Source organism: Trichosurus vulpecula, chromosome 1 (assembly GCF_011100635.1).
Source record: "Trichosurus vulpecula isolate mTriVul1 chromosome 1, mTriVul1.pri, whole genome shotgun sequence".
In the NCBI taxonomy this organism is placed as follows: domain Eukaryota; kingdom Metazoa; phylum Chordata; class Mammalia; order Diprotodontia; family Phalangeridae; genus Trichosurus; species Trichosurus vulpecula.
Window position 1 is genome coordinate 65,152,671 of NC_050573.1, and position 25,209 is coordinate 65,177,879.

The 25,209-nt window shown below is 43.5% G+C and overlaps 1 protein-coding gene across 1 annotated transcript; it reads left to right on the plus strand.

The window, feature by feature from the left end:
• AKAP8L (A-kinase anchoring protein 8 like) lies at positions 1 to 23,730 on the plus strand. The gene is made up of 14 exons (XM_036768120.1): positions 1 to 95; positions 5,699 to 5,773; positions 12,833 to 12,865; positions 13,373 to 13,613; positions 16,175 to 16,613; positions 16,830 to 16,923; positions 17,019 to 17,089; positions 17,390 to 17,453; positions 18,618 to 18,726; positions 20,533 to 20,674; positions 21,031 to 21,136; positions 21,537 to 21,667; positions 22,351 to 22,446; positions 22,806 to 23,730. Exons 1-14 carry the CDS (start codon positions 83 to 85, stop codon positions 23,145 to 23,147), a joined length of 1,956 nt encoding a protein of 651 aa, XP_036624015.1. The 5' UTR covers positions 1 to 82; the 3' UTR covers positions 23,148 to 23,730.
• Positions 23,731 to 25,209: the final 1,479 nt, after the last annotated feature.

Below are 25,209 nucleotides of genomic sequence, written 5' to 3' on the forward strand. Positions count from 1 at the left end.
TTGGCGGGGGAGGGGAGAGTGGAGCACCAGAGGCCGCCGAGGCAGAGAGCAGCTGTGGAGATTCCCGGAGCAGTTGACCGCCATGAGTTACACGGGTAAGGACAGCTCCTAGTCGAGGAGAACCAGATCGTAGAGGTGAACCCGAGCCCCAGTGACAGCCCCCAGGCTCAGTTAGAGAATGAGGCCTCCAGTGTCCGGGCCGAGGCTTTAAGATGGCGCCGTGCCCAACTTTTCGACCTCCGCCTCCCCCCACCATCTTCGCGCCCCCCCTCCCCCGGCCTAGGATTACGTCGGGTCGGACGCCCTTCACCTGGGGCCCGGCTTTGATGATGATGCAGCCTGGCCTCTGTGGGTCTTCGCTGGGAGGGGCCTTGTTGCTTTTTGGGACAGTGCTCTTCGAAAGAGCGGAGGCTCAGGAGTCAGAGGACTTGGGTTCAAATGCTGGCTCCGTGACTTGCTATCTGGGCGACCCTGGGCAAGTCTCTGGACCTCTGTCTCCCCTGCGGTACAACTGGGTGGGGGAGGGGAGAGGGAGACTGGCCCTGGGGCCTCTGGTGGGATTTGAGTTTCCTCGGCCTCTGGGAGGGAGCAGAACTGGGCGCTGGGGTCCCCTGGCTCGGGCTCCGGGTCGCCGCGGACCCGCAGATCCGAGGCAACAAATACGTGAGGAACTGGGGCCGGAGATGCGCGGCGCGGGCCCATTCTGGACCGCGCCCCCGAGCAGATGGCGGGGTGGGCAGGTGTAGACCGCCTCCCGGGCTCTCCAGCTTTGGGTCAGCTCCTCTCTAAGACTTGAGAGGGTTTGTCCAGCTCCATGGGTGATCTCGTGGGCCTTGGAAGCAGCTTTGGTTGCCGGGTGCCAGACACTCCCCTGCACCCTTAGTAGGTTGTGATACGATCTGCCAACCCCCGTGGTCTGTGTTGTTCGTGGTCAACTAGGCAGGAGTCTTAGATCCGGGCAGTCTGGGGATTTGGGCTTGGCTTTGAGATTGGGAAGTTAGGAAGGCAGGAAAAACCCTGGCCCTGCAGCAGAGAGAGGGGAAGAAGTAAGAAGCACCATCTCATGAAATTGTGACATTTTAAAATCCAGAAGGGACTCTAGAAGTAGTCATCCAGGATTAGAGATTTAGGATTGTAAAGGACCTTAGAAGTCATTTAGACTCTACTTCCTGCATTTGTGAGGAAGTTAAATATCCAAGGTCATATAAGCAGTAGATGGCAGAGCTGGGATCTAGTTCAGCCTCTTTAGTTTATAAATGGAAAAGTAGGTCCAAAGAGGTTGTGACTTCTTAAGTGTCCTGTAGAACCATATAGGTCTAAGTCCATTTAACTCAAATAAAGAAAATAATTTGGGAAAGAGTAAGTGATTGTGCTGCCAAACAGAAGTTGTTGTGAACACTAGGAGAGAAGGAGAGAAGTTGACATGTGAGATGGTATGTTTTAAAATGCAGAAAGTTGTCATATTTATTTGAGTGCATCTTGAAGTCAATCTAGTGGCACTATTACCTCCAAGACCCAATATTAAATCATGTTTGGCCTTTAAAAGCCCTTGATAACCTGACCCCTTTCTGCCTCTACATCTTACACTTTACTCCTCCCAGTATTTTGTAATCCTATGACATTGACTTCCTTGCTGTTCCTCCTACAAGACACTCCAGCAGTGCATTTTTACTAATTTCCGCTCATGTTTATCTGTCTTTGTTCAGATCCCAGCTAATATCCCACTTTCTACAAGAAGTCTTTCTTGATTCTCCTTAGTACTAGCACCCTACTTCCTAACATTATCTCCAGTTTATCCTGTGTGTATTTTGTTTGTTAATAGATGTTTGCATATTGTTTCCCTCATTAGACCTTGAGAGCAATGGCTGCTTTTTGGGTTGTTTGCCCCCCTCTGCTGCCCCTGGGGCTCCACAGAATCATAGCTACCACAACTATAAAGAGCAACCCAATAACTGGGACACATCCAACTGTTATCTCAGTACCCCAAAACTCCATACTTTCCTTTTAATCTATAGATTCTGCCATGACTACGCCATTTTGCAACAACAGTTTGGCTAGCAGCTGCTGTAGGGGTGTAAGACCCAACAAGACTAGTAACAAGAGCTGCTAGCATAGGTTCTTTGATCTGCTTCTCTAAGGAGAGCAACTGTAAGGGGTTAACAGTCTCACTTTAGTCAAACATACATATATCATTCACTTAGTTCAGAGGAAAAACCTGGCACCCTGCACTTCAGAACAAATGCAAACAAATTACAAACATACATTATATAAACAGAGCAAATAAACACGAGTCAACAGACAGGTCTCTTATCTGTCTGACCAAATCACAATAGTTCCCAGAGAAGCATCAACATCTGGGTTTTCTTCAAAAGTGGGGCTACCCAGAATCTCCACACCAACACTTCCAGTGAGTGAGAGCCCCAAAGGCAAACTGCCAACCTCTGGGTTTATATACTCTGTTCAAGGTCAAAGGGTGTCACAACATGTGACTCAAACCCATGTAAACTAGGCTTTTCCTTGTGGTAAGCAGGTCATCAAAGACTTCCAATTTAATCAAAGAACCAAAGGCCAGATTCATCAAGGGCAATTGATTAAATAAATGCTCCAAAAGAGCAAACAGTAAAAAAAAAGTCCCACCTTAATTACCCATACATTCCCTTTATATCCTTAGTCTTAGATTTGTTCCTGGCACATAGTAGGCCCTTAATGTTTGTTGAAATGACTTGAATCAACAAGCATCAGTTAAATGAATTTCATATGCTAGGCTCAGTGCTAGGGATACAAAGGGAAAATTAGTCTCTGCATAGAGAGAAAGTGAGTGTGTATGTGTGTGTGTGTAAAAGTAAATACACCTACTCCTGGGAGGTCAAGGCCCATAGTTTAAGAAGCCTTGAAGGGTTCTCAAGTGGAAAAAATTTAAGAAGCCCATAAAGTAGAAGCAACTGGCTTAGTATCTGCTGTGCGGTTATTTTTGTATGGCTAAGTTAATGAAGTACTGATTTGGTTCACTTAATAACCTAGTTCACTTGCTTTTATGAAAAGAGGAGGGAATTTTCAGGTTCTGGGAAACAAACTATGCATTTACACTTCTGAACTTGAGGCAAATGTTGTTTGCTAATGCTTATTTGCACGATTAAGCCTAGTTAATTGTAGTTCCCTTGACTTTACTGACTTTTAGCCTGCCACTTTAGACCTGTTGGAGGCCTTTGAAAACCAAATTGCTTCCCACCTTTGTGGCCTCGCAACTACTGAGAGAAAGGCATTGCAGGTGATTGTCTTCCTGGAACAAAACAAGTTTTATGAAATATACACAACATTTATTAAACTTTTAATATATGTAAGGAAGATTCAGTGGATAGAGAGCTTACTTTGGAGCGAGACTCAAGTTCTATAGTTCAAGTGCTGGGATAAATAAAACATGGTCCCTTGACCTTAAAGAGCACATAATCAATGGGGATTTGAGTTAGTTAAAACAATATCATGGTATGTTACAACTAAGTCAACATATATTTTCTTATTATTTTCAAGGCACTTGGGAAATATACTTGTGTAATCTTTCTTTGAGATATTTTATAAATAGACTCTAATAGGCCAGATGCTAGCTTCAGCTCATTTCTTGCCAGTATTCACAGTAGTCAATGCCAAGATTAGTCCTTAAATACCGAAAAACGGTTGACTATGATATATGAATATAACTCAGTTCATAGTATCAATCACGTTTCTAGACTAAAGGGCAACTATTGAATAAATAGATTTAAACAAAGTCATACTAATGGGTTTACCTAAGTTAATTGAAACACTTGGATTTGTTGATGTTTTTTGGAGGCTTAGGGGTGCTTGGGACCCCAAAATATAAACACGCCAGGTCCTGATGAATGCATTCGTCCCAAGCCTTCTCATAGCCAAAGAAAAACAAAGTTTATTAAAGAATCGCCGTACTGGGTAGACTCTTAAGAAATCTCACCATTTTGTGACCCTTGTATTGGCAATCGGGCCAGAACAATCTGAGCTGAGCTAGATTGAATCTGAGTGCCTCCATGGAGGCAAGATGGATCTTATATACAGAAGGACTGTGGGAGGGATCTAGGGTTGTCCAAGTAGTCTGAGGTAATGGGAGGAGGGGTTTAGGGAGGGTCTTGATAAGAAGTCTAAGGAGGCTGGGGTGACTAGGGATCAGACTCCAGGAACGAAGAAAATGGTATTTTGATAGGATCTAGGGTGGAAACTGCTTGCATCTTATTTTGATCTGGTTAAATGTCTTTTTCTCCCATAAATTTCTTTTTTATTTTCATTTTACAACACTCAATTCCAGAAGTTTTTGAATTCCAAATTCCCTTCCCCCCCCCCATCCCTGCCCCGCCCCCCCCCCAGGCATGCAATCCAATATGGGCTCTATATGTACCTTCACATTAAACATATTTTCACATTAGTCGTGTTGTAGAAAAGAATTATATCCAATGGAATGAACTATGACAAAGAAGAAACAAAAGCAAAAAAAGAGAACAAATAGTTTGCCTCAGTCTGTGTTCAGACTCTGTAATTCTTTCTCTGGATGTGGATAGCTTTTTCCATCGTGAGTCTTTTTCTCCCATAGATTTCTAACAAAATAGTTTAAAATGTAAAAACTTGCTTGTTGAAATGCGTTTATAGGTTAAAAGTCAGGATATTGGTGTTTCTGATCATCTTCCCACCAGCCCTCTTAAATTAAATGAGTATAAATGGCTGATCTATCCATACTAGTATTTCAGGGATAGATACCAATGATTTTTTTCTTTTAAATAGTTTGATTCTCTAGTAATTTCACAGATGTTAGCTTGTTATTTTTGCTAAATAAAGTAACCATATCATTGGAGGATTTCTTGATCTAGAAGCATCTGAGTACCTTTCTACATGTATATGCACTTTATAACATCTTTTTTGTCTGTTTGAAAGACCTCTATTGATAACAACATACTCAGTGGTAGGGAACCTGTGGCCTCGAGGCCACATGTGGCCTTTTAGATCCTTGGGGTGAGGCCTTTTGACTTAGGCCAGGTTTTACAGAACAAATCCTTTTATTAAGGGGATTTGTTCTGTGAAGTTTGAATTTAGTCAGAGGGCCACACCAAAGGACCTAGAGGGCTACATGTGTCCTCAAGGCTGAAGGTTCCACACCCCTGCTAATTTATAGTAACCCATTTTACTTTTGCACTGCTTATTGGCCAGAAAGTTTCCCTTTGTAATGAAAGGAAATCATCCCTGTAATTTCCATCTGTTATTCCTATGTGTGCCTTCTGTGGCCAAGCGAAACAAATCTTACTTTTTCTTCCTTAAAATAACAATTATAATTCTTAAGTCTCTTTTCTGTCCTAAATATTCCAGTTCCTTCATATGAAATGATTTCAAATTACAACATCGTTTGCTGGTGTAGCTACCAAATCAGTTTGAAAGGTTCTTTTTAATTCAGGCTTGCACCCCCCCCCTTTTTTTTTTTAATTATATAAGGTGTTCACCTTCTGGTTGAAATCTATTTCTGTAGTGAGGCCATTTTTATAAACAAGAATGTAAAAAATTATTAAATTTGAGTCTTCCTTATTAGTGATTTAAATGAAATTCCTTCTTTATTGATATGAAGGGGTCTGTGGGGGTGGTGTCTGTAGGGTGGTTATCAGTTCCATGAATTTTTCTTGAGTGATGATGCTACTTTACTTGTCTCTAGGGTTTGTTCAGGGATCAGAAACAACTCTGCAATCCACATTTTCTGATACTACTGCCCAGCCCACATGTGACTATGGTAAGTCTAGATTTCTCACATTCAAACAGGGAAGAAAAGTGACTAAGATTGGGATTTGGTGGCAAAGGACAGCAGATAACCTTTGCTTCTTTGGCCAGGTTAAAATTTCTGCTTATATAATGCCTACCTGTGTAAGTAGTCTTAAGATTTTAGTTAGAAATTTTATGCTTCTGTGTCAGACAATTGTAGGAAATATGTTAGCGTCAATAAGATGGAAATCTTTGACGCCTCTCTGCTTTTGCCAGCCTCCAGGTCTGTATTTGATACATCTAGCAAGGTAGGAAAGGATGTCCTTCAAAGAGTTTCTGTACCGTTAAATATAGAACACTATGAGGGTAATCATTGAGAAAATCAGCATGGGGAACGAGGTGATTAGTCAAAGTTCAGGGGATTGGTTCCAGCAGATACCAAATAACTGACCTCTCGAAATAAAGACCAGTTTTAAATTTTAGACAAGGCATTTAACCTCTGAGGCCTCAGTTTCCTTTTCTGTAAGATGAGATAAAAGGGCCAGATAGCTTATTAGAGCTAGAGCTGGAAGGAACTTAAGATCCTGTGATCCAAGCTAGTTACCTTCTGAAACACTTCTAAAAAATGTTTCATAAACTTAGGGTATTCTAGCTATTCCAAATCATTAGAGCTCTTCACTGCATTTTAGACATAATCTAGATAAAACTTTGGATTATGAATTCTCTTCTATTAGGGTACAGCAGTTACATTCTTGTCCAAATGTAGATCACCTCTCTAGTAGTTTTTCTTAAGTAGTCACATGATTGGCTGTTTCTCATCAACTAAAAGAAGATGGGGGTCTCCCCCATCTTATATTTGTGAAGTTCATCTGAATATTTCAGTGGGTCTCTGATTACATTAGTGTGTGAATTCTTTTCACTAGTACCTATTGCAAATCCATCTTACCTTCTCATTCTGAGAATTTTCTGTTCATGACTTCCTCCTTATACAAAGAACCTTGTATTCTGCTCCTGAGAGGAGGAACTCTAATGGGTGAAGTTTTACTTTATAAAATTAGGTATTTGCAAAGTGCTTTGCTAAAGGTGCTGTCACCATTAACATCATCATCTTGCCTTGAACCAGTCCTCCCAAACTTCCTGGTCTTTTGAATACTCTTCCCCCCCACCCCCACACCCCCCACACTTCCTTTCCCTTGGAATATAAGTTCCCTGATATTCCAGGAACTGTCTTGTTTGCTTGCTTTTGTATCATCAGCACTTAGCACTATGCCAATGCTTTATTTATTCCCTGTCATCGTAAATCTTTTATAGAAGCTCTATATAGTGCATAGGAAACCTTCCTCTTTTTTTTTCCCCCAATAATCCTTAGAGAATATGTGGCCTCTCCTTTGATCCCCTTGATCTTGGTACAGGAAGGGCCTACCTCCTTTTCTGTTCTTTGGCATAGACTTAGAGCTGGAAATGACTTCAGAGGTCATCCAGCCCAGTGATGAAATGACTGATTCAAGGTCTCACAGGGAGTAAGTAGTGAACCCAGTATTTGAACTGAGCTTTTCCGACTAAAATACAATCTTTTCACTGCACCATCTTCTGTTTCTAGCTCTGTCATAGGATTTAGAAGTTAAAAGGATGTTGGGGTCATCTAGTCAGAATCTCATATTTGGACAAGACCCCATAGGTGATCTTGCCTAAAATCTACACACATGTGTACTCCCCTGGTTATGTTGACCCTCTTGCTGCTGTTCCTTCATTCTTTCTGTTCCTTACATAAAGGCACTGTCTCTCAACTCTGCATGCTTTCCCTCTTTGTCTCTAACTCCTGACTTCCTTCAGGTCCCAGCTAAAGTCCCACCTTTTACAAGAATCTTACTCTAATTTATCCCATATATATCTAATAATAGCTAATATTTACATAGTGCCTACTACCGTATTTCCCCATGTATAAGACGCACCTTAATTTTGGGGACCGAAATTTAAAAAAAAATGGATTACATAAAGTTATTGAACGTCGTCCATATTTGCAATCTATCCCAACTCAAACTGATGTGTCTTCTGACACTGAATGAAAGCTCATAGCTTTCAGGCATCTTTGGGGCAGTCTGGTGCGTGTACGCATGCTTAATCCATTCCCTCTCATGAACCCGAAGCACCAGTTGTGTCCTCCTTTAAAATCAGTAATTTCTTTTTCATCAGCAGTTCTTGCTTCATGCTGAACCATCTTTGTGGACACAGGAGTTCCAATTGCCCTTTGCTCTTCAGTCCATATCTGCAATTCCTCTCTAAATCAGTCCGTTTTGCTGACTTGCCTCTCATGTGCTCCTTCTGCTGTGGCCATTTTCAGTAGGGTTTCTTCTTCCCATAGCCAGTCTCAAATTGTTTTCTCAGTTGGAGGAGGACTTATGTTCAGCAGCACAATTCACATTCACTTTTGCAAACTGGATCACTTTTAACTTGAATTCAGCACTGTACGAAAATCTTTTCTGAGCCATTGCTGGGCAGAACGTGGCAAAACGTAACCTAATATACCGGTAACAAATGCGAAACAGTGAGCACAAGGACCAGAAGTCTGAAAAAGCGGGAAATGCAAGTAAAAAAATCTGCAACCACTGTACAAGACGCACCCAGTTTTTAGACCCCAAATTTTTTGAAAAAGGGTGCATCTTCTATGTCGGGAAAATAGGGTATATGCCAGGCACTGTGCTAAGTGCTTTACAAGTACTATCTCATCGTGTTCTCACAACAGCCCTAGGAGGTAGGTGCTATTGTTATTGTTCAGTCTTTTCTAAGAATTGTGACCATTTGGGGTTTTCTTGGCAAAGATAGTGGAGTAGTTTGCCATTTCCTTTTCCAGCTCATTATTACAGATGAGGAAACTGAGGCAAACAAGTTAAGTGACCTGCCCAAGGTCACACAGCTAGTCAGTACAACAACCCTGGAAAGTAGGTGCTATTATTATCAGGTTAAGTGACTTGCCCAGTGTCACACAGCTAGTAAATGTCTGAGTCAGAATTTAAACTGAGTTCTCTGATTCCAGGCCCAGCACTCTAACCACTACATCACATAGCTGCCTCATTTGTACATAGTAGTTTGCATATTGTCTTCCCCATTAGACTGTGAGCTCCTTGGAAACAAGAGCTGTTTGGCCTCTCTTTGTATCTCTTGTGCTTAACACAGTCCCTGACACATAGTAGGCACTTGAATGACCTGACAAATAAGACTTCCATCACATGGTATATTTAATAAATTTAGTCCTTTGCTGGAAAAACCTCCAGTAATAGGGTACCCATTCTCTGCCCAAGGCATTCCAATTTTCAGTGGTTCTAATTATTAGTCTTGATAAAGGAAAAACTCCCCTAAATTTGCTTCTTTGTAACTTCTTTCCTCTATTCCTACTTCTCTGGGGACAATCAGAACAAGTCTAATCCTATTGGCATAGAACAACCTTACAGATAGTAGGAAATGTCTCTGATGGGCCAATTCCCTCCCCCTCCTTTCCCTGTTTGCCTTTCCTTTAGTTTCCCCTACTTTCTAAAACTAATCTTCACAGGTGATGAACTGCAGTCCTTCAACTATCTTGGTTGCCCTCCTCTGGACATTCGTGAAATGTGTCACCCAGAACTGAATGCTCTTCTGGAAGTGGTCAGACCAGGGCAGAGTTGGTTGGTTGATTGGTTGATTGTTGTCCTTTGTTCTCAAAGAAGACCAAAATGACATCACTCTATTGGGGTCAGTCAGACAGTATGAGCTGGGAAGGCTCTATCACACATTGGGCACATATAGTCCATATTAACATTTGGAGTAGCAATGTCTCTAAATTTGTGCATCTCATGTTTCTTTTGAGCAACTGTGATTCTGCTTTGCTTATAGAGCACAGCACTTTCTTTGTGGGCATGCTATTCTGGGCCGTCCTGTGCCAGTGTCTCCCATGTTTCACAATCGATTCCGTAGCTTCATAGAAACTTTGAGAATTTCCTTGTATTGATTCTTCTGACCTCTATGTGAATGTTATCTTTATGTGAGTTCTCTGTAAAATAGTTTTTTAAAAATTCAAATGTAATACTTTACATTTATCCCTATTCTATTTGATTTTATTAGATTAGACCTAATACTCTAATCCAGGGTTGGGGAGCCTGTGGCCTCAAGGCCACATGTGCAGCCCTTTGACGGAATCCAAACTTCATAGAACAAATCACCTTAAATAAAAGGATTTGTTCTGTAAAACTTGGATCCAGTCAAAAGGCCTCAAAGGACCTAGAAGGCCACAGGTTCCCCACCCCTGCTCTAGCCTTTCACAATCTTTTCAGATCTTAAATCTGGCATATAATATGTTAGTAGTTGTCCTTTCAAGGCTTCTGTAAGCATGCCATCTATACCTTTATCCACGTTGCTGATAATACTAAACAAGTCACAGCTGTGAGATCCCTAGAGTACTCCGTTGGAGACATCTGTCTGGATAGACATCTGACCAGAGCATTCAGTCATTTCATCTCAGGCAAGTTACTTGAAATTATTGAAGGCAACAGGATGTTCTGTTAAATGCTCCTTGTTTATCTTGGTGTCAGCTCCTATTAGCTATTTCTGTTTTGTCTTTCGCAGTGCAAAGTTCATTTTCCTTGGAATACCAGAGCAGCAAAATAAGACTTGGATAGCCCTTCCTCTATCCATCCTTAATTATAGTTGTCCTGTCCTCTTTTCAGAGCTTCTTTTTTTCCCATTGCTGCTTAAAAAAAACCCAGCCCAAACCCTTTTTCTTATTCTTACCATTTCTCTCCATCCATCCTCAGTTCATTTTGAACTTGAGGGTTCCTGACTCTTCTTGCAGGACCTTGCCATGTTTTCATATACACTGTGTGTATGGACCTAAGATCAGTCAATCGGTAAACATTTATTAAGTGTCTGCTGTGTACCAGGAACTGTGCTAAGTGTGACCAATACAGAGAGGCAAAAGACAGTCCTGTTCTCAGAGCTTATAATAAGCTAATGGGGGAGACAACATGCAAACAAATATACACAAAGTGAGTTATATATAGGATAAATAAATTATTAAAAGAAAAAAAGCACTAGAATTAAAGAGGGATTTGGGGGAGGCTTCCTATTAGTAATTTTCTCCATGTATGATAATTAGCCTAGGTTTTAGCAAAGCATTTGACATGACCTCACATACTGTCCTTGTGCACAAGATGGAGCTTTGCGGGTTAGATTGACTAGACGTAAAGATTAGTCATTAATTGGTCTTTGTCAAGGGATTTCTCTAATACAGGGGTTTTCAGATCTTTTGGTCTCAGGACCTCTTTACACTGTTAGAAATTATTGAGGATCCTCCTCCCCAGCTTTTGTTTATGTTGTTTCTATCTATTGGTATATATCATAATAGAAATAAAAACATTTTAGTATTATTATAAAAATAATTTTGACCCTCTGAAATGGTCTTGAGGACCCCCATAGGTCCCTAGACTAAACTTTCAGAACTTACTGTTCTTTTTTGGGGTGGGGGGAAAGACAGGGCAATTGGGGTTAAATGACTTGTCCAAGTTCATACAGCTAGTAAGTTTGTCAAGTGTCTGAGACTGGCTCCAGGGCCAGTGCTCTACTCACTGTGCCACCTAGTTGCCCCAAGAGAACTTGTTGTTTTAATAGAATCCCTCAATAGTCTGTCTTTAGCCCTGTGCTGCTTAATAAAAAGTTAAAATTATTCACTTGGGCTGAAGATGCAAATAACATACTTACATGTAGTTAGCAAGTAGTACAAAGCTGGAAGGGATCTGTAACTTGTTGGATTATATAGAACCGGCTTCCAAAAAGATCTCAATAGACTAGAATAATAGGTTGAATTTGATATGTTGAAATCCTATATTTGTGTTTTTAAATTGACTCCAAGAATAAAATGGGAGACATATTTAGACATTAATTTGTATGTTTTTTAAAGATCCTGGGGCCGTTTGTTGAACTGCAAAAGGGGAAATTGTGCAAAATGTGGTAATTATTAAAGCTAATATAACTTTAGCTTGCTTTAAGAGAAGATAGTATCTAGCATATAAAATAGATACTTGCTATATTCCATGTTGGTCATGGAGCATTGCACCTAGAGCATTCTGTTCAGTTTTGGGTGCCGTATTTTAGGAAGAACTAGATAAGGTGCTCCTAGATTAATAAACTAGAGGAGAGTAGGGTAGTGTGACGTATTAGCTACCGTAAAGTTCTTGAAAGATTTTCACATGGAGTAGGAATTGTGCATTTTTCCTTGGCCCACAGAAGTAGAAGCAAGGGAACAATCTGATCAGTCAGTTATATGGTGTTGCAATGTTTGTAAAGCTCTTCACATACATTTTTTCATTTGTGCTTCCTAACACCCTTTCGAGTTAGATATTACTGGTACTGTTAGTCCAGTTTTACAGTTGGGGGACACTGAGGCTCAGAGAGACAAATGGCTTGTTTAGGATTATATAGTAGCTAGTAAATGTCAAGAAGTGAATAGGTGTCCTCTGCTATTCTTTCCAACTGAGATTGTCCTGAAGGACAGAATGAGAGACTTTCATGCTTTGCAGTATAGATTAATTGCTTTTCCTTATTTTTTCTGTACTGAATATACATTCCTTTGAAATTATTATGTGTAATTTAGAAACGTGAGATATCCCAGCAGATCTCCTTCCTTTAATTACTACTTTGAGTTAGTATCCTGAGCCCCTTTACTTTATGTGGAGGTATTGCTGGGTTTAAGGGAGGCTCAGAGAGCTACAAATTCTCTTTGCAATCATTTACCAGTTGAGAACTGGAAGGGAGAGGCAGTTGTGCTCACCAAATGGTGGCAGGATGTTTGAGCCTACAACTATTATACTATATGTTTGCTCTACTGCCGTATAGTATAAGCATACGGGATGATCTATGTCAGTCTCCTGACCTGTAAACCACCTGATTTTATGTTTTGTTGTTTCTTTTTGGGTGGTAGCTTTTACATAGTTGATGAGAGGATTATGACATGTAGATAATTTCACTTTGGCAGTTAGCATATGTGTTAATAAAATATTTAGACATTGAACTTTTTTCATTAAACATTTTGGGGTTTAATTAGTGATGGTTTTTGGTTTTGTAGGCTATGGAACCTGGAACTCTGGGACAAACAGAGGCAAGTATGATTTTTTAAAAAATTTTTCCCTTGAAACTAAACCAGTGGTATATTCAGTTTGGCTCTTTTGTCCCTGGTATAAATATAAAACTTCCTGAAGAATTAAGTGGCTTTTAATGTGACTTGGCAGTTAAATCTTTGCCAGAGCTGGCTACATTCAGATTTCTTCCTCTTCTCCCATTCTCCCCTTTCCCCTCCCCATCCCACCCCCCAAAAGCCTGTTTTTATAAAACCCATGTGCACCATAGAACTAGTTTTGTTTTTCAGTATATATGCCATATATTTTCCTTTTGAAGAGTTATCCTTTTAGGTATGTACTTGATTTAGACCAGTTTGGTGATGAGCTTTTGGCTACACCACTGATCTCTCTCTGTGGAGCTAATATAGTTCCTTAACTGAATTTTGACCAGAGACTCCAGGTTGGAATGGTTATAAACCAAGAGGCCAACTTAAAATGGACCTGCCCTCAAATTGTGTGACTGGAGTTGTCCATATCTCTTGTTACAGGTTACGAGAGCTATAGTTATGGATATGGATATGGTCAGGATAACACTACCAATTATGGGTATGGTATGGCCAGTTCAAACTCTTGGGAAATTCCTAACTCCGAAACAAATACAAACCCTAATGCTTCTGCTAGCACCGGTACCGATAATGTTCTGTCCAAAATTAACCAGCGCTTTGACGTGGTGTCTCACCTAGAAACGGACATGATGCAAGGAGCACTATATGGCTCAGGTGGAGACAGGTGAGTGTAGCTGTGAAGGTGAGACTGTTTAGTAATAGGAAGTAGTGTTTATTTTTGAGAATGGTAGATGTTTTCAGTCAACTGCTGCTCCCAATATACCTTTTTTACCACCTTGATTAGGTTTTTAGGTTAGGTTCAGGCATTTTTTTTTTCTTTTTTTCTCCCATCTTCTCACTTCCCATGTGTGGCATGAAACTCAAGCCGAGGTGGTAGGTAGTCTCCATCTCAATTCAGAGATAATCATGAATTATAATCTGCTTTCCTTCCTTCAGAGAAGCAAGGGCTATAGATTTGGCATGAATGGTGATATCAATTTAGCATTCTAGTTCCATTAAATGTGTAATCAGTAAGATAATTCATGTTTGCTTAGTTGCCAGTTAATCCAGGAAGTTGTAGCATTAAGACCTACTTTGTGAAGAACCATAGGTGGCGCCGTAGTGCATAGAGTGCTGGGCCTGTAGTCAGGAAGACTCATTTTCCTGAGTTCAAATCTGGCCTCAGACACTTATTAGCAGAGTGTGACCCTAGGCAAGTCACTTAACTTTGCCTAAGTTTCCTCATCTGTAAAATGATCTGAAGAAGGAAATGGTAAACCACTCCACCATCTTACTAAGAAAACCCCAAATAAAGTCACGAAGAGTTGGACATAACTGAACAACAACAAAATGTTAGACGGTGGGGAGGTGTAAAGTTAATATTTAAGCCATACTCCTTAATTTGGGGGCAGGGGGAATGGAGTAGGGGGAGAAAGATGTAATTTATCCATGTTTTCCTAAAGACTATTTGGAATTTTCTTGGGAAACCACGTATATACCATCAAAGTCAGATTAGAAAAGACTGTCTAGATTAGGGCAGAGCCAAGAATGTGAAGTGAGCCCTAGAGCCCCCAGAAAGGTACTTTTAAAACATTAGCAGAAACTGTACCAAAACTGTTGTTTTGAAGATGAAGCACTAACTAAAATAGTGAATCTTGCATAGGGAAGTTCCTCAGTTTGGAGATAAATTGGAAGGCAGGGCAACGTGGCTCTCCATCAAATGGTTTCTGACCCTTGGTATTTGGGGTTATGCTTGCAGTGCAATAAAGCAAAATGCCTTGGGCAGCCTCTTGGGTTTTTTAATAATGACCCTCCTTCCACTTTGAAATAACATATTGTAGAGATGAGACTGGTGACTGGGTCACTAACTTTTAAGAAGAAGCTGGTTGGACAACATGATAAATGTGAGCCAAGTTTCTGCTTCTTTCTTGGCACTCCTGTCTGGTTGTTGATCTTAAGTCACACACTGGTTGTTTATGTTGGGGGCTAAGACAGCCAGTCTTTGTAGTACACCTTGAGGATCTGGTTTGAGGAGAGTGTACTTCATAAGCTATCTTTAGAATTTTGGTTGTTGGTAGATAAATGGCAGGGTTGTTCTTTGGTATTTAGGCTGACTTTGAAGTCAGAAAGAGCTATATTTCTTACTCAGCCATCATCCTTTTCTTATTTTCATATCCTTGCTGTTAAACTTAACCAGCTATTAGGGTTTGTAGCCTTGTTGGTTTGCGTTAATGAAATCATCTTTTCTATGCCTGTGTTTCATGAACTTATGGGAAAGTCTGGGCTTTCAAGAACAGTTAATCAACCTTTTCTGTTGGTTTTCCTCGAGCTGTGGCATATTTTTTGTTATTAAGCATAAGGGCTTGCCTCCTTGACAGTTGATGGTATTTAATATCTAAAGTGTACCTTACTCAGATGAAGGTAAAGCTCTATCTCAAATTGCTGGAAAGGCTTTGTGAATTTTGGAAAACAAATTTTCTTTCTGTCACTTCCCTAAGACCAAAGGGAATTCTTTTGGGTGTTAGGACTTTATAATGTATTTAGGAATAGCGAACACTAGACTTCCTTTATATTGAATTGGAATGGGAAGCTGAAGCTTTTAGGTTTAGAATGTTTCTTTTACCTGTTATCTTTCCTAAGGAGGGTTACCATGGATGGTAGCTGACCAGAGTAGCAGTATATACAGTAGTAAAAAGGGCCTTGCTTCTAAAGTTCTTGATTTGATACTGTCTCTTTAATTTGTTTCTCTGAACGTTTGGAGCTTCTATGGTGAATCAGGAAAATTGGACTTTATAAGTTTGGGGATAAAAATTGTAATGTAACTCAAATTTGAGTTGGAAGGGAAGAATGAAGCTGGTCTTTAATAGGTTAGGGAGATTTCTGCCTCTGCCATTTTTGAAATGGCCAGAAGCATCTGACTCTGCTTTTTAGAACTTTTATTTTCCCTCTAATCTAGAGACTGAAGGGTTTGATCATACAGATGGAATTATAAAACGGGAATATGTCACTTGGGTGCTGTTGAAGCCATCAACTCCCTGGTGATTCAGCTACAGTGTCTGTACTGCTTGAGTAAAGCAGGTTCTTTGGGCTCAGTCTGCAACTGCTCAGCTTTATACTGTTTTTGAGGGGGAAAGTAGTTTTTGTTCCTTTAGGCCATTTAGCTTTGTATTTGTTGTACACTGTCCTGGCCTCTGTGTTCCTGAGTCCTTCCCAGGTCACTGATGCAATACTGTGCGCCTCTTGCAGGTATGATTCCTACGAAGCATATGACTCCAGGGCTGCACTGAGCGACCGTGATCTGTACAGATCCGGCTATGACTACAGTGAGATTGACCCTGAAATGGAGATGGCCTATGAAGGCCACTACGATGCCTACCGGGATCATTTCCGAGTCCGTGATGCCTTTGGCCAGCGGGCACAGGGCTGGGCCAGAGATGGCCGCACTAACCGGCCTGTGGCTACGGGCTATGGGCGCATGTGGGATGACCCCATGGGGACCCGGGGCCAATGTGTACCAGGTTCGTCCCGCCTCCCATCCCTCTTCTCTCAGAACATTATTCCTGAATACGGCATGTTTCAGAGCATGAGAGGCTCCTATGGGAACATGCGATTTGGCTTCGGACTTGGCAGTGGGATGAAACAAATGAGAAGGACCTGGAAGACCTGGGCTACTACAGATTTCCGGGTAAGGACTATTCACTTTAGTTGGGCAGTGAAGACAGGGCCAGCTCCTTGAAGATGGAACAGCTCAGTGTTACAGGCATGCGTTTGTTGTTGGCCAGGAATGTGGCTCTCTAGTGTATACTTAGTCCTATCACCATTTTAAAATTGGGTACCATGGCTCATTTGGTGTATTAATTAAACTTTTTGCTCAATTTTGGCCATTCCCTTTGATCTGCAGAATAAAAAGAAGCGAAAACAATCCAATAGCACCGATGAACCTGACAGCAAAGCAGCTAAGACGGATGGTTCTGAGAACAGTGATTCTGACAACGGTGAGGTGCCGCCAGTCAGCCACTCTCTCTTCACTTGTTCCCTCTTTCATAACGAGCTGAATCCTAACTCCTGAGATGCTGCACTTCTCTTTCAGATGAGGGGACAGAAGGTGAGACAGCAGAAGGAACAGAAGCCCCTGATACAGCCAGAAAGAGCTCCAGAGCAGTAAGTGGTTCTTTGGGATACTTGACTTTCTTGCCCCACGTGGTCTCCTAGACAAAAGGCAGCTTTACCTGAGTGTATAGCCAGCCAGCTAGCTGCTAACTTGAATTTGAGCATAGTAGAAGAAAGACTACAGACTGGGTAGAAGAAATCTATGACTTTGGGAAAAGTTTATTTGTTATGATGTTGGGGCTCCCCAAAATGCTGGCCCTGTTTGAATATAGGAACCTGTAGGATTATCCTTTCCATGGTGGGTTTTATAGATCTTATTTATGTATAGGTTTTGATCTTTTGAATTTTCAGGAAGGAGAAGAGGAGGAAGGGAAAGAAGATGGGAAAGAAGAAGGGAAAGAAGATGCTGAAAAAGGTGGGTGTATGTTTGAGTGCTCTGTAGTTATAATTGGACATTCCCCTCTTAGAAAAGACCATGCAGGTACTGGCTTAGGTGGGCAGAGCTGTGGGGAGGTGGTTCTGGGACTTGGCAGAGTATCCATTGATGCTAATACTTTCAGCCTGCCTTTGACCCACCCTTCTGGGCTGGTTATGTTATTGTATGCAGTTAAGCACAAATCCTCTTTTCCACTGAGCCAGAGGCTAGGGCTAGTGTTGGGTATAGCTAGCCAACTCTGACCTATTGTCTGCTCTCCAATATCTCTAGATAGGCCAGGTAGTTTGGGGTACCCCAAGGAATACATGCTCCTGCCACAATCAGGTACATGGCCCTATGACTCCTACCATTCCCTAGTCCCATAGTGATACCCACTTGCAAGTTCTCCTCAGTGGCTGGCAGTTGTTGACGTCTGAGCCGAGGCCCCCTCGTTCCAGTTTTTACGGCTCTGGTTTGCGTGTCCTCTCCCTTAGCACCTCTCCAGTCCCAGTTGGGAGTCCGTGTCCCCCTACTTGTGTGATGAGCACCAGCAGGTACCAAACAGCAACTCCAGTGTTGGCCACTTGTTGCCACGGTGACTGGTTGGAGGGGTGGGTAGGGCATTTTAAGCGTTTCATATAGCTATCATTGGCTGCTACTGTATTGCTCCCTCTGGCCTCCACCCCGCTGGATTGGCCACTGAACTATTGTCAGGGTTGTCACCAAGCTACCCACTAACCCCATTGAATTCCCGAGCTGCTGTGTTTTGGTAAAGCTGTGGGGTTGGGAACTTGGGCTCAAACTCCACAGAGAATGGGGGTTCATAAGCTCTCAGGGGCGCACTAGAGGTCCTTCCTAAGTGCAGGAGGAATAGAGTTGGGTGAGGCACCTTGGGAAGCTGTGGGTAGCACAGAACCAGGAGGGGGTTACCTCTCCCTTTTCCTCCCCAGCTCTTATCTCTACATTCATCTCCCTCAACAGAGGCCTTGGAAAGGTACTTGGGGTCACCTGGCTCTTCAGGTTGGACTTTAATGGATTTTACCAAATGAATACCACCAGCTCTGGTTGGTAGCTGGGAGGAAGAAGGGCAACAGAATCTGCCCTTTTTGCTGCAGAAGAAATGTGATGATTATCCTGGTTTTCCTATCCCTCTTGTTCTCATAGGAGCACTGACCATTCAGGAGGAAATCAGTCAAATCAAACGCAAATTACAGGCTGGCAAGAAGACCCAGGAGAAACAGAAGAAACGACAGAGGGACCGCATGGTGGAAAGGTAACACTTTCTATTTTCATTTCATCTGTGGACCTCTGCCCTAGCAACTTGTGGCTGGCCAGGGGTTCCAGCAAGCGCCGTTTCCTCTTCCCCATGGCTAGCCTTCCTGGCAGCCACAGGCAACCCACCTTCCCAGGGCAATTGGGGTCTTGTCAGGAGATGAATGATGTACTCTACTCCTGGCCTGGCCCTGCCTCTTCGTCTCTCCCTCTGGCCTTTCAGTGGGGCCCAGTGTTGCCCTGGCAGCTGGCACCTGCTCTTCTGTGCATGGACCCTGCTTCCCACCAGTCAGGGCTTCCAAGGCCCTGGTTGCATACCTAAGAGCCTGAATTGTTCCCCCTGCCCCCCAGAGGCCGCCTTGTAACTGTTCTGCTTCTCCGGCTCGGGACCTGACACTGCTTGGCACTGTTGCCCAGAAGCTCCAGCGCTCAGGTCACCGAACATGCCCAGAGGTGCTGTGGGGGCCCCTGGCCCCCAAGGGAGGGGTCCAGCTCATCAGAGACTCTGAGGCACCTCTCCAGCCCAAACCTGTGGCCAAGTGGCTACTACCATGCCTGGGAGAGACTGAAACACCAATGGGGGAATCTCGGGAGCTTTGGGCCCCGCCCTTATGCCCAGTCTATGGCAGAAGTTCCCACATTTCCGTGACTTGGTGCTGGAGGGGCCAGTCCGCCTCAGGCCCGTGTCCGGCAGGTGGCTGAGCCCTTTACGCCCCTGCTGTCGGGTCTATTTGCCCTCAGGGCCCCCGAACTGGTGTTTGCCTCCGACTCAGACTCTTGCTCTTGCTGGATCTTCCTCGGCCAAGCCGGCGCCGGGCCCCTGGGCTCTCCAGACAAAGCTGTTCCCGTGGCCCAGATATGGACGGCAGAGGTAGGAACCCGTCCTGAGGCCTTGGTGGAGGCCAGCCTCCTCCGTCCCCTGCCACGGCCACCGTTGCCTCTCGGCTCAGGCCCCCAATCCCCCCAGGGGAACCTGCTATGGACAGCCTGGCCCTGACCACCTCAGTACAGGTGGCTCCCAGCTGCCATCATGCTGGGCACCCTCCTTCCAGGTCAGACTTTTTTGTTCTTGGAAGAGGAAGATGAGGCAGCAGGCACCAGAGGCTGGGCTGCATCCAGCCTCTCCTTCCCTCCCTCCTTCCACCACACCTAGGCTCTCTGAGCTGAGGATGGGGTGGGGTGGTGAGCCCCAGGAAGACACAGCACCTCTCAGCGGGCAATGGCTCAGGACTGATCTCTTCTTTCTGCACCATGGGGCCAGATCCTCCAAGTTTGGCTGCCCTTCCCTTGCCCCAATTGTTTCTCCTAGGTGTGCTCCCTACTTTCAAGGAGAGACCTACCTGACCATCCCGTTGGCACCTTTCCAGCTAGTCTTTGTCTCTCAGAAGCAGCTGACTCCCCTGAGTCTAGACCAGCCATAGCATTGCCTCCTGTGATTAGCTCTTCCTGTCTATGGGAAGAACATTTCCTGTATTATCCCTTAGGGAAGCCAGTAGAACCCGCTTTATTTAGCTAGCACTACAGTTCAGAAATTCTCACCTGTTCCCCACTCTGCACTGTGACTTAATTCTTTCCTCATGGTGTCAATGTCCCTTCTTGAAGAAGAATGGGAACTGGTTTCAGAACTTTTGAGTTTTCCCCTTCCTGGGGCCTCAGAGTCCTGTTAAGGAAGCAATTTGAGTATCAGAACCTGGGGGTAGCCCCAACCCATTTCTGGGGTTTGCTCTTTTCGTGGTTCAGGGACCTGGTGCTGGTAGTAGCACCCTTGATGCAGACCTTGCTTGACCTCTGTTCTTTCTTTTACCAGGATCCAATTTGTGTGTTCTCTCTGCAAATATCGGACCTTTTATGATGATGAGATGACCAACCACTTAGACAGCAAGTTCCACAAGGAACATTTCAAGTTTGTAGGCACTAAATTGCCAAAGCAGACTGCAGACTTTTTGCAGGTGATCTTCTCTTTTGATTTTGGGGGTGCATTGGATTTTTATCACCTTTCCCCTTTTTTGCTAGGGAATGGGACTGCTTTGACCTCTTTCCATTCTTCTCCTAAACACAGAGAAAATCAGAAATATTAGGGTTTATCATCCAGACTAGGCAAGAGAGATCATCATCACAAAACCAAAAGGAAGTGACATGACCAAGAGAGGGCCCCATATACCTGAATTCCGTGTCCGCTTTCTTCTCAGCTACCCCATTCCTCCTTTTTTGTTTTTAGGATTTAAACAAAAGAGATACATACTCCCTTTCCATCCTGGCTTTTTCAGTTATAGATACCCTGATAACTCCTGTTTGGCACTTCCAGGAATATGTTGCTAACAAAACCAAGAAGACAGAAGAACGTCGCAAAACCATCGAGGACCTAAATGGTGTAATCCAGCAGATCTATAAAGATCAAGACCTTACTCAAGGTGAGTGTCAACTCTCCTCTTTCCATCGTGGTCAACCAAGAGATAGCTGGGTCTGCCTTGACTTGGACTGTCCATGTAAGCTGTTTTCTGGTCTTTATTTTGGGTCCAAATTAGAGAGAATTCTCATGATTTTTATGAGAACTAAAGTCTTTCCTGAGCCTGAAATACCTGGGGTTAACTCTTGGGGTGAGAGGAAGGTGAGACTGGCTTTGTTGAAGCCTCTAATAGGACCAGGGCATCTGTTTTGTTAGGGTTCAGAGGCCCGAACTACACACTTCTCTGGTTTTGTAATTTGAGAGGGATTTCATAGTAGCAATTAGTGGGCCCCTCTTTTGGAACTAAATCTATCCCATCAGGGGTACTGGTGGGAAGTGGACACTAGCAACTCCCTCCCTTGCAGAGATTGCCATGGAGCACTTTGTGAAGAAAGTGGAGGCAGCTCACTGTGCAGCCTGTGACCTCTTCATTCCCATGCAATTTGGGATCATACAGAAGCACCTCAAGTCCATGGAACACAATCGAAACAGAAGAGTGAGTGGAGTGCTTTGGTGTTAGCCTCTCTAGTCAAGGAAACATTGAATTGTGGTGGTGGGAAGTACTAGGTCTACAGACCGACAGCTTGGCTTTACATCTGGTTCCACGCTTACTCATTGTGTGACCGTGGGCAAGTTGGTTTTTCTCTGCATTTCCATTTTTTTCCCTTGTAAAATTGGAATAATAATTCCTGCCCTCTGCTAAAGTTCTACTCTGATATCTTTATGGAGGTGATTTGAGATTCTCCAAGGCCAAGCAGGCAGAGCCTCCCAAGTTGGAAAGACTTAGGCTATGGGCCTTCTGACAGACCTATAAATCTTTAAGAATCAGCTACACTTGGAGAGGCACATCACCAAGTTACCCATAGGGTGGTGTACTTTTAAGCCACAGCAGAGACATCATGGTCTAGTAAAAAGTGCCAAATTTGGAGTCTGGTGACCTGGATAATAATTTGGCCTTGAATGCCAAATTGTGAACATGGGCAAGTCATTGAAACTCTCTTATCTGAAAATGTGCTACCTACCTCACAGGCTTGTGAAAGAGTGCTTTATAAACTTTACATGTTATAGAGATAACAAATTGGGTATTAATTATGTAAAGCTCCTGACCTTTGGCTTCCTGGGAGTTGAGCTGTTAGGATGGTTCCAGCTGCTCAGGTGGGTTCTGTTCTTTCTTTTTAGCTCATGATGGAACAGTCCAAGAAATCCTCACTCGTGGTAGCTCGAAGTATCCTGAACAATAAGCTCATCAGCAAGAAGCTAGAACGCTATCTTAAGGTAATCAGGCCTGACTGGCCCAGGGAACCGTCTTGCCTACAGCTTGCCCCCCAATACATGTGCCCTTGCACATACACATTTTTGGCACAATACTCTTCTGGGCTAATCTCAAGCTTGGGGATGGGAGTCATGACTTGCCTCATGCCTCCAAATTGGTATATGCCCTCAGGTATTTTGGGAAAAGGGGTAGGAACTGAGAACATCCTAGTCTTTGTTGAATGGAAGCAGATGGGATCGTGGATTTCCCCCCAGTGAGGGCAGTGATGAGAGGGTGGTAAAGGAAAGATTTGGGGATTTAGGGAACAGGATTGCTTGGGAAAGATAGTACCACTGGACTGGTGTGTGTTTGTCATCCTCAGGGTGAGAATCCCTTCACAGATGACCCCGAAGAAGAAAAGGAACAAGAAGAAGGAGAGGGCAGTGCTGTAGAAGAAGGAGTGGCTGAAGGGGAAGATGAGAACAAAACCAAGGAGAAAAGCACTGCAGGACAACCTGAGCTTCAGGCAGGGGACCAGAACCAGCAGCCTCAAGTAACAGTAAGGGCTGGAGAACAAACCCCAGCCAAGGGTTTGGTACAGGAGCAGTCAAGCTTGGAGTTAGCTCCAGAAGAGGAACCAGTGCCCTTGCTAGGGGGTGCCTTGGAGCAGCAGATCCGGGGCATCCCTGGCCTGGATGTGGAAGCTGATGATGATGAAGAATGAAGGAGCCACACTTCAGGAAAGAAACAGGAGAGACCTCAGACCTGTTTCAGAGCTATCATCAAATCTTTTTAAATGGAATATGAGAATTGCTAACACTTGCCTGGATGCTTGTTCTCATTCTGGCCCTTGAAAGCCTAGTCTCATTTTTTTGTAAATGGTTATGGAAATAGGGTTGGTTTGGATTTTTTTTGGTTGCTTTAGTTGGGGGTTATGGGGCTGGAAGGAGTATAGGGGATTAAGTGTTTGTTTTGAAACCCCAACTACACTATATCTCAGTTTTGTGTCCCTTGAGTTCTGAGGTACCTTTAGGAACATCATCTTTTATAGTATCTGCAACAGGGTATGTGAAAAACTGTTGGCTCCTGGTCCTTTTCCTTAGCTTTGTATACTAAAAGGTTGGTTGGTTGGTTCTGGGTTTGAACTCTTTCTGGTAAAAGAAATTTTTCAGTTTTAGTTCCACCCCAGGTCCCCACAACAACTCTGCCTGTTTAGTTATTTTATTTTACTCTCTTCCCTGTGCTGCAAAGCCAGAGTCAACATATTGTTTGTAAAAAATCTTAAATAAATGTTCAGTCAGAACTGATAAAAGTCTTATTAAGTTTTAGTCTTTTGGTTGGGGGGTTGATTGAGGCTGGGCAATCTTTGGGGGAGAAACAATTGAAAATACTTTAATAGTTTTGCTAAGTGCCTACTTCTCAAGCCCTATACCAAGCTGGGGTTAAGGAAGAGGCGAGTACTTTTGGTTGCACTTAGAACCAAAGCCCAAACTAAGGTGTGTCCAAGTAGAAGTTACAAAATTAGGATGGAGAAGATCACACTCAAGGAATGAAGATTTATAAGAAATGCTTCCTTAGATGAGTTCTGAGTTGGGATTTAAAGGAGATGAATAAACGGGTACAAGTGACACAAGGAGAAGATAGATACGAGGTGGAGATAGACTATATGTAATGTCCTTCAACACAAGGGACAGCTCTGACAGAAAAACCAAAATGCCCTATAGTTTAGTAGGACCTGCTTCTAATCCCCTCTGGGTGGACTGAGGTTTGGCTCCATTCAAGGGAGAAACATGTAAGGTGGCCTAAGCCATAGGCTGAAGTGGAGAGAAAGGAGGGGAGGGCCTGACGACTAATAGACAAGCATGTGAAGAAACGTGAGGCGTGGCACAAACAAGGACATACAGTAATCTTGGGATGTGATTGAAGAAGGGGGTTCTGGGGACAGGGGGCTGACACCTGATAGCTGTCTTGCAAGTATTTGAAGGCATGTCACATGGAAAAGAGAAGATACTTGTTCTTAGTCTCAGAGGAACACATTGGAAGCACTGAACAGACACATTTAGACTGGAGATAAGGAAAGATTTCCTAACAGCTGTCCAAAAGTTAAATTATCTTGCATCACTCAGGTTTCCCTTCACAGGAAGGCTTTTAGAAGAGGCTGAAGGGTCCCCTCTTGGGGATGCCTAGCATCGTGTAGGCATTTAATAAGTGAAGTTCTGTACTCAATAGCTCACTCACGCCAAACCTCTCTTGCTTAATGCTCCCACCTAGGGGCAGCTCAACCCTTTCCTTTGACTTACAACTCTTCAGGTCTGGAGGATGCTGTGTGGAAAGGGTCCGGGAGTTGGGGAGCACAGCATCTGAGAAGGTTGTGGAGAAGCTGAAGCCAGACACGTTACATTCCCGGGCTGGGCATCGGTAGCAGTGGCGGGGAGGGGGGATCTGCATCGTTCTGTCCCCTGGGCATCACGGGAAGGAAGAAGATACTTTTGGCTCCACACCATATTTTGAGAAACTAAATGTTTCTGGAGGAAAGTACGTCGTTCCCAAAACCTTTCTTGCTGGAGTTTCCCCGACCCCGTATTCCTTGAACCGATCCCATCCCGCCTCCAGGTAGTGGTGCCCAGCCTGGAAGTGTCGCTCCACTGCCCCCTACACCTGTGGAGATTGCGCACTCTAGCTTCAGAAGGCGGGGCCAAGAGCTACGAGACAACCAGTGGCATTTCGGACAGGGGAAGGAGGAGGCGGTGCGTGGAGCAGCCAATAGCGTTTCGGGGGGAGCAAGC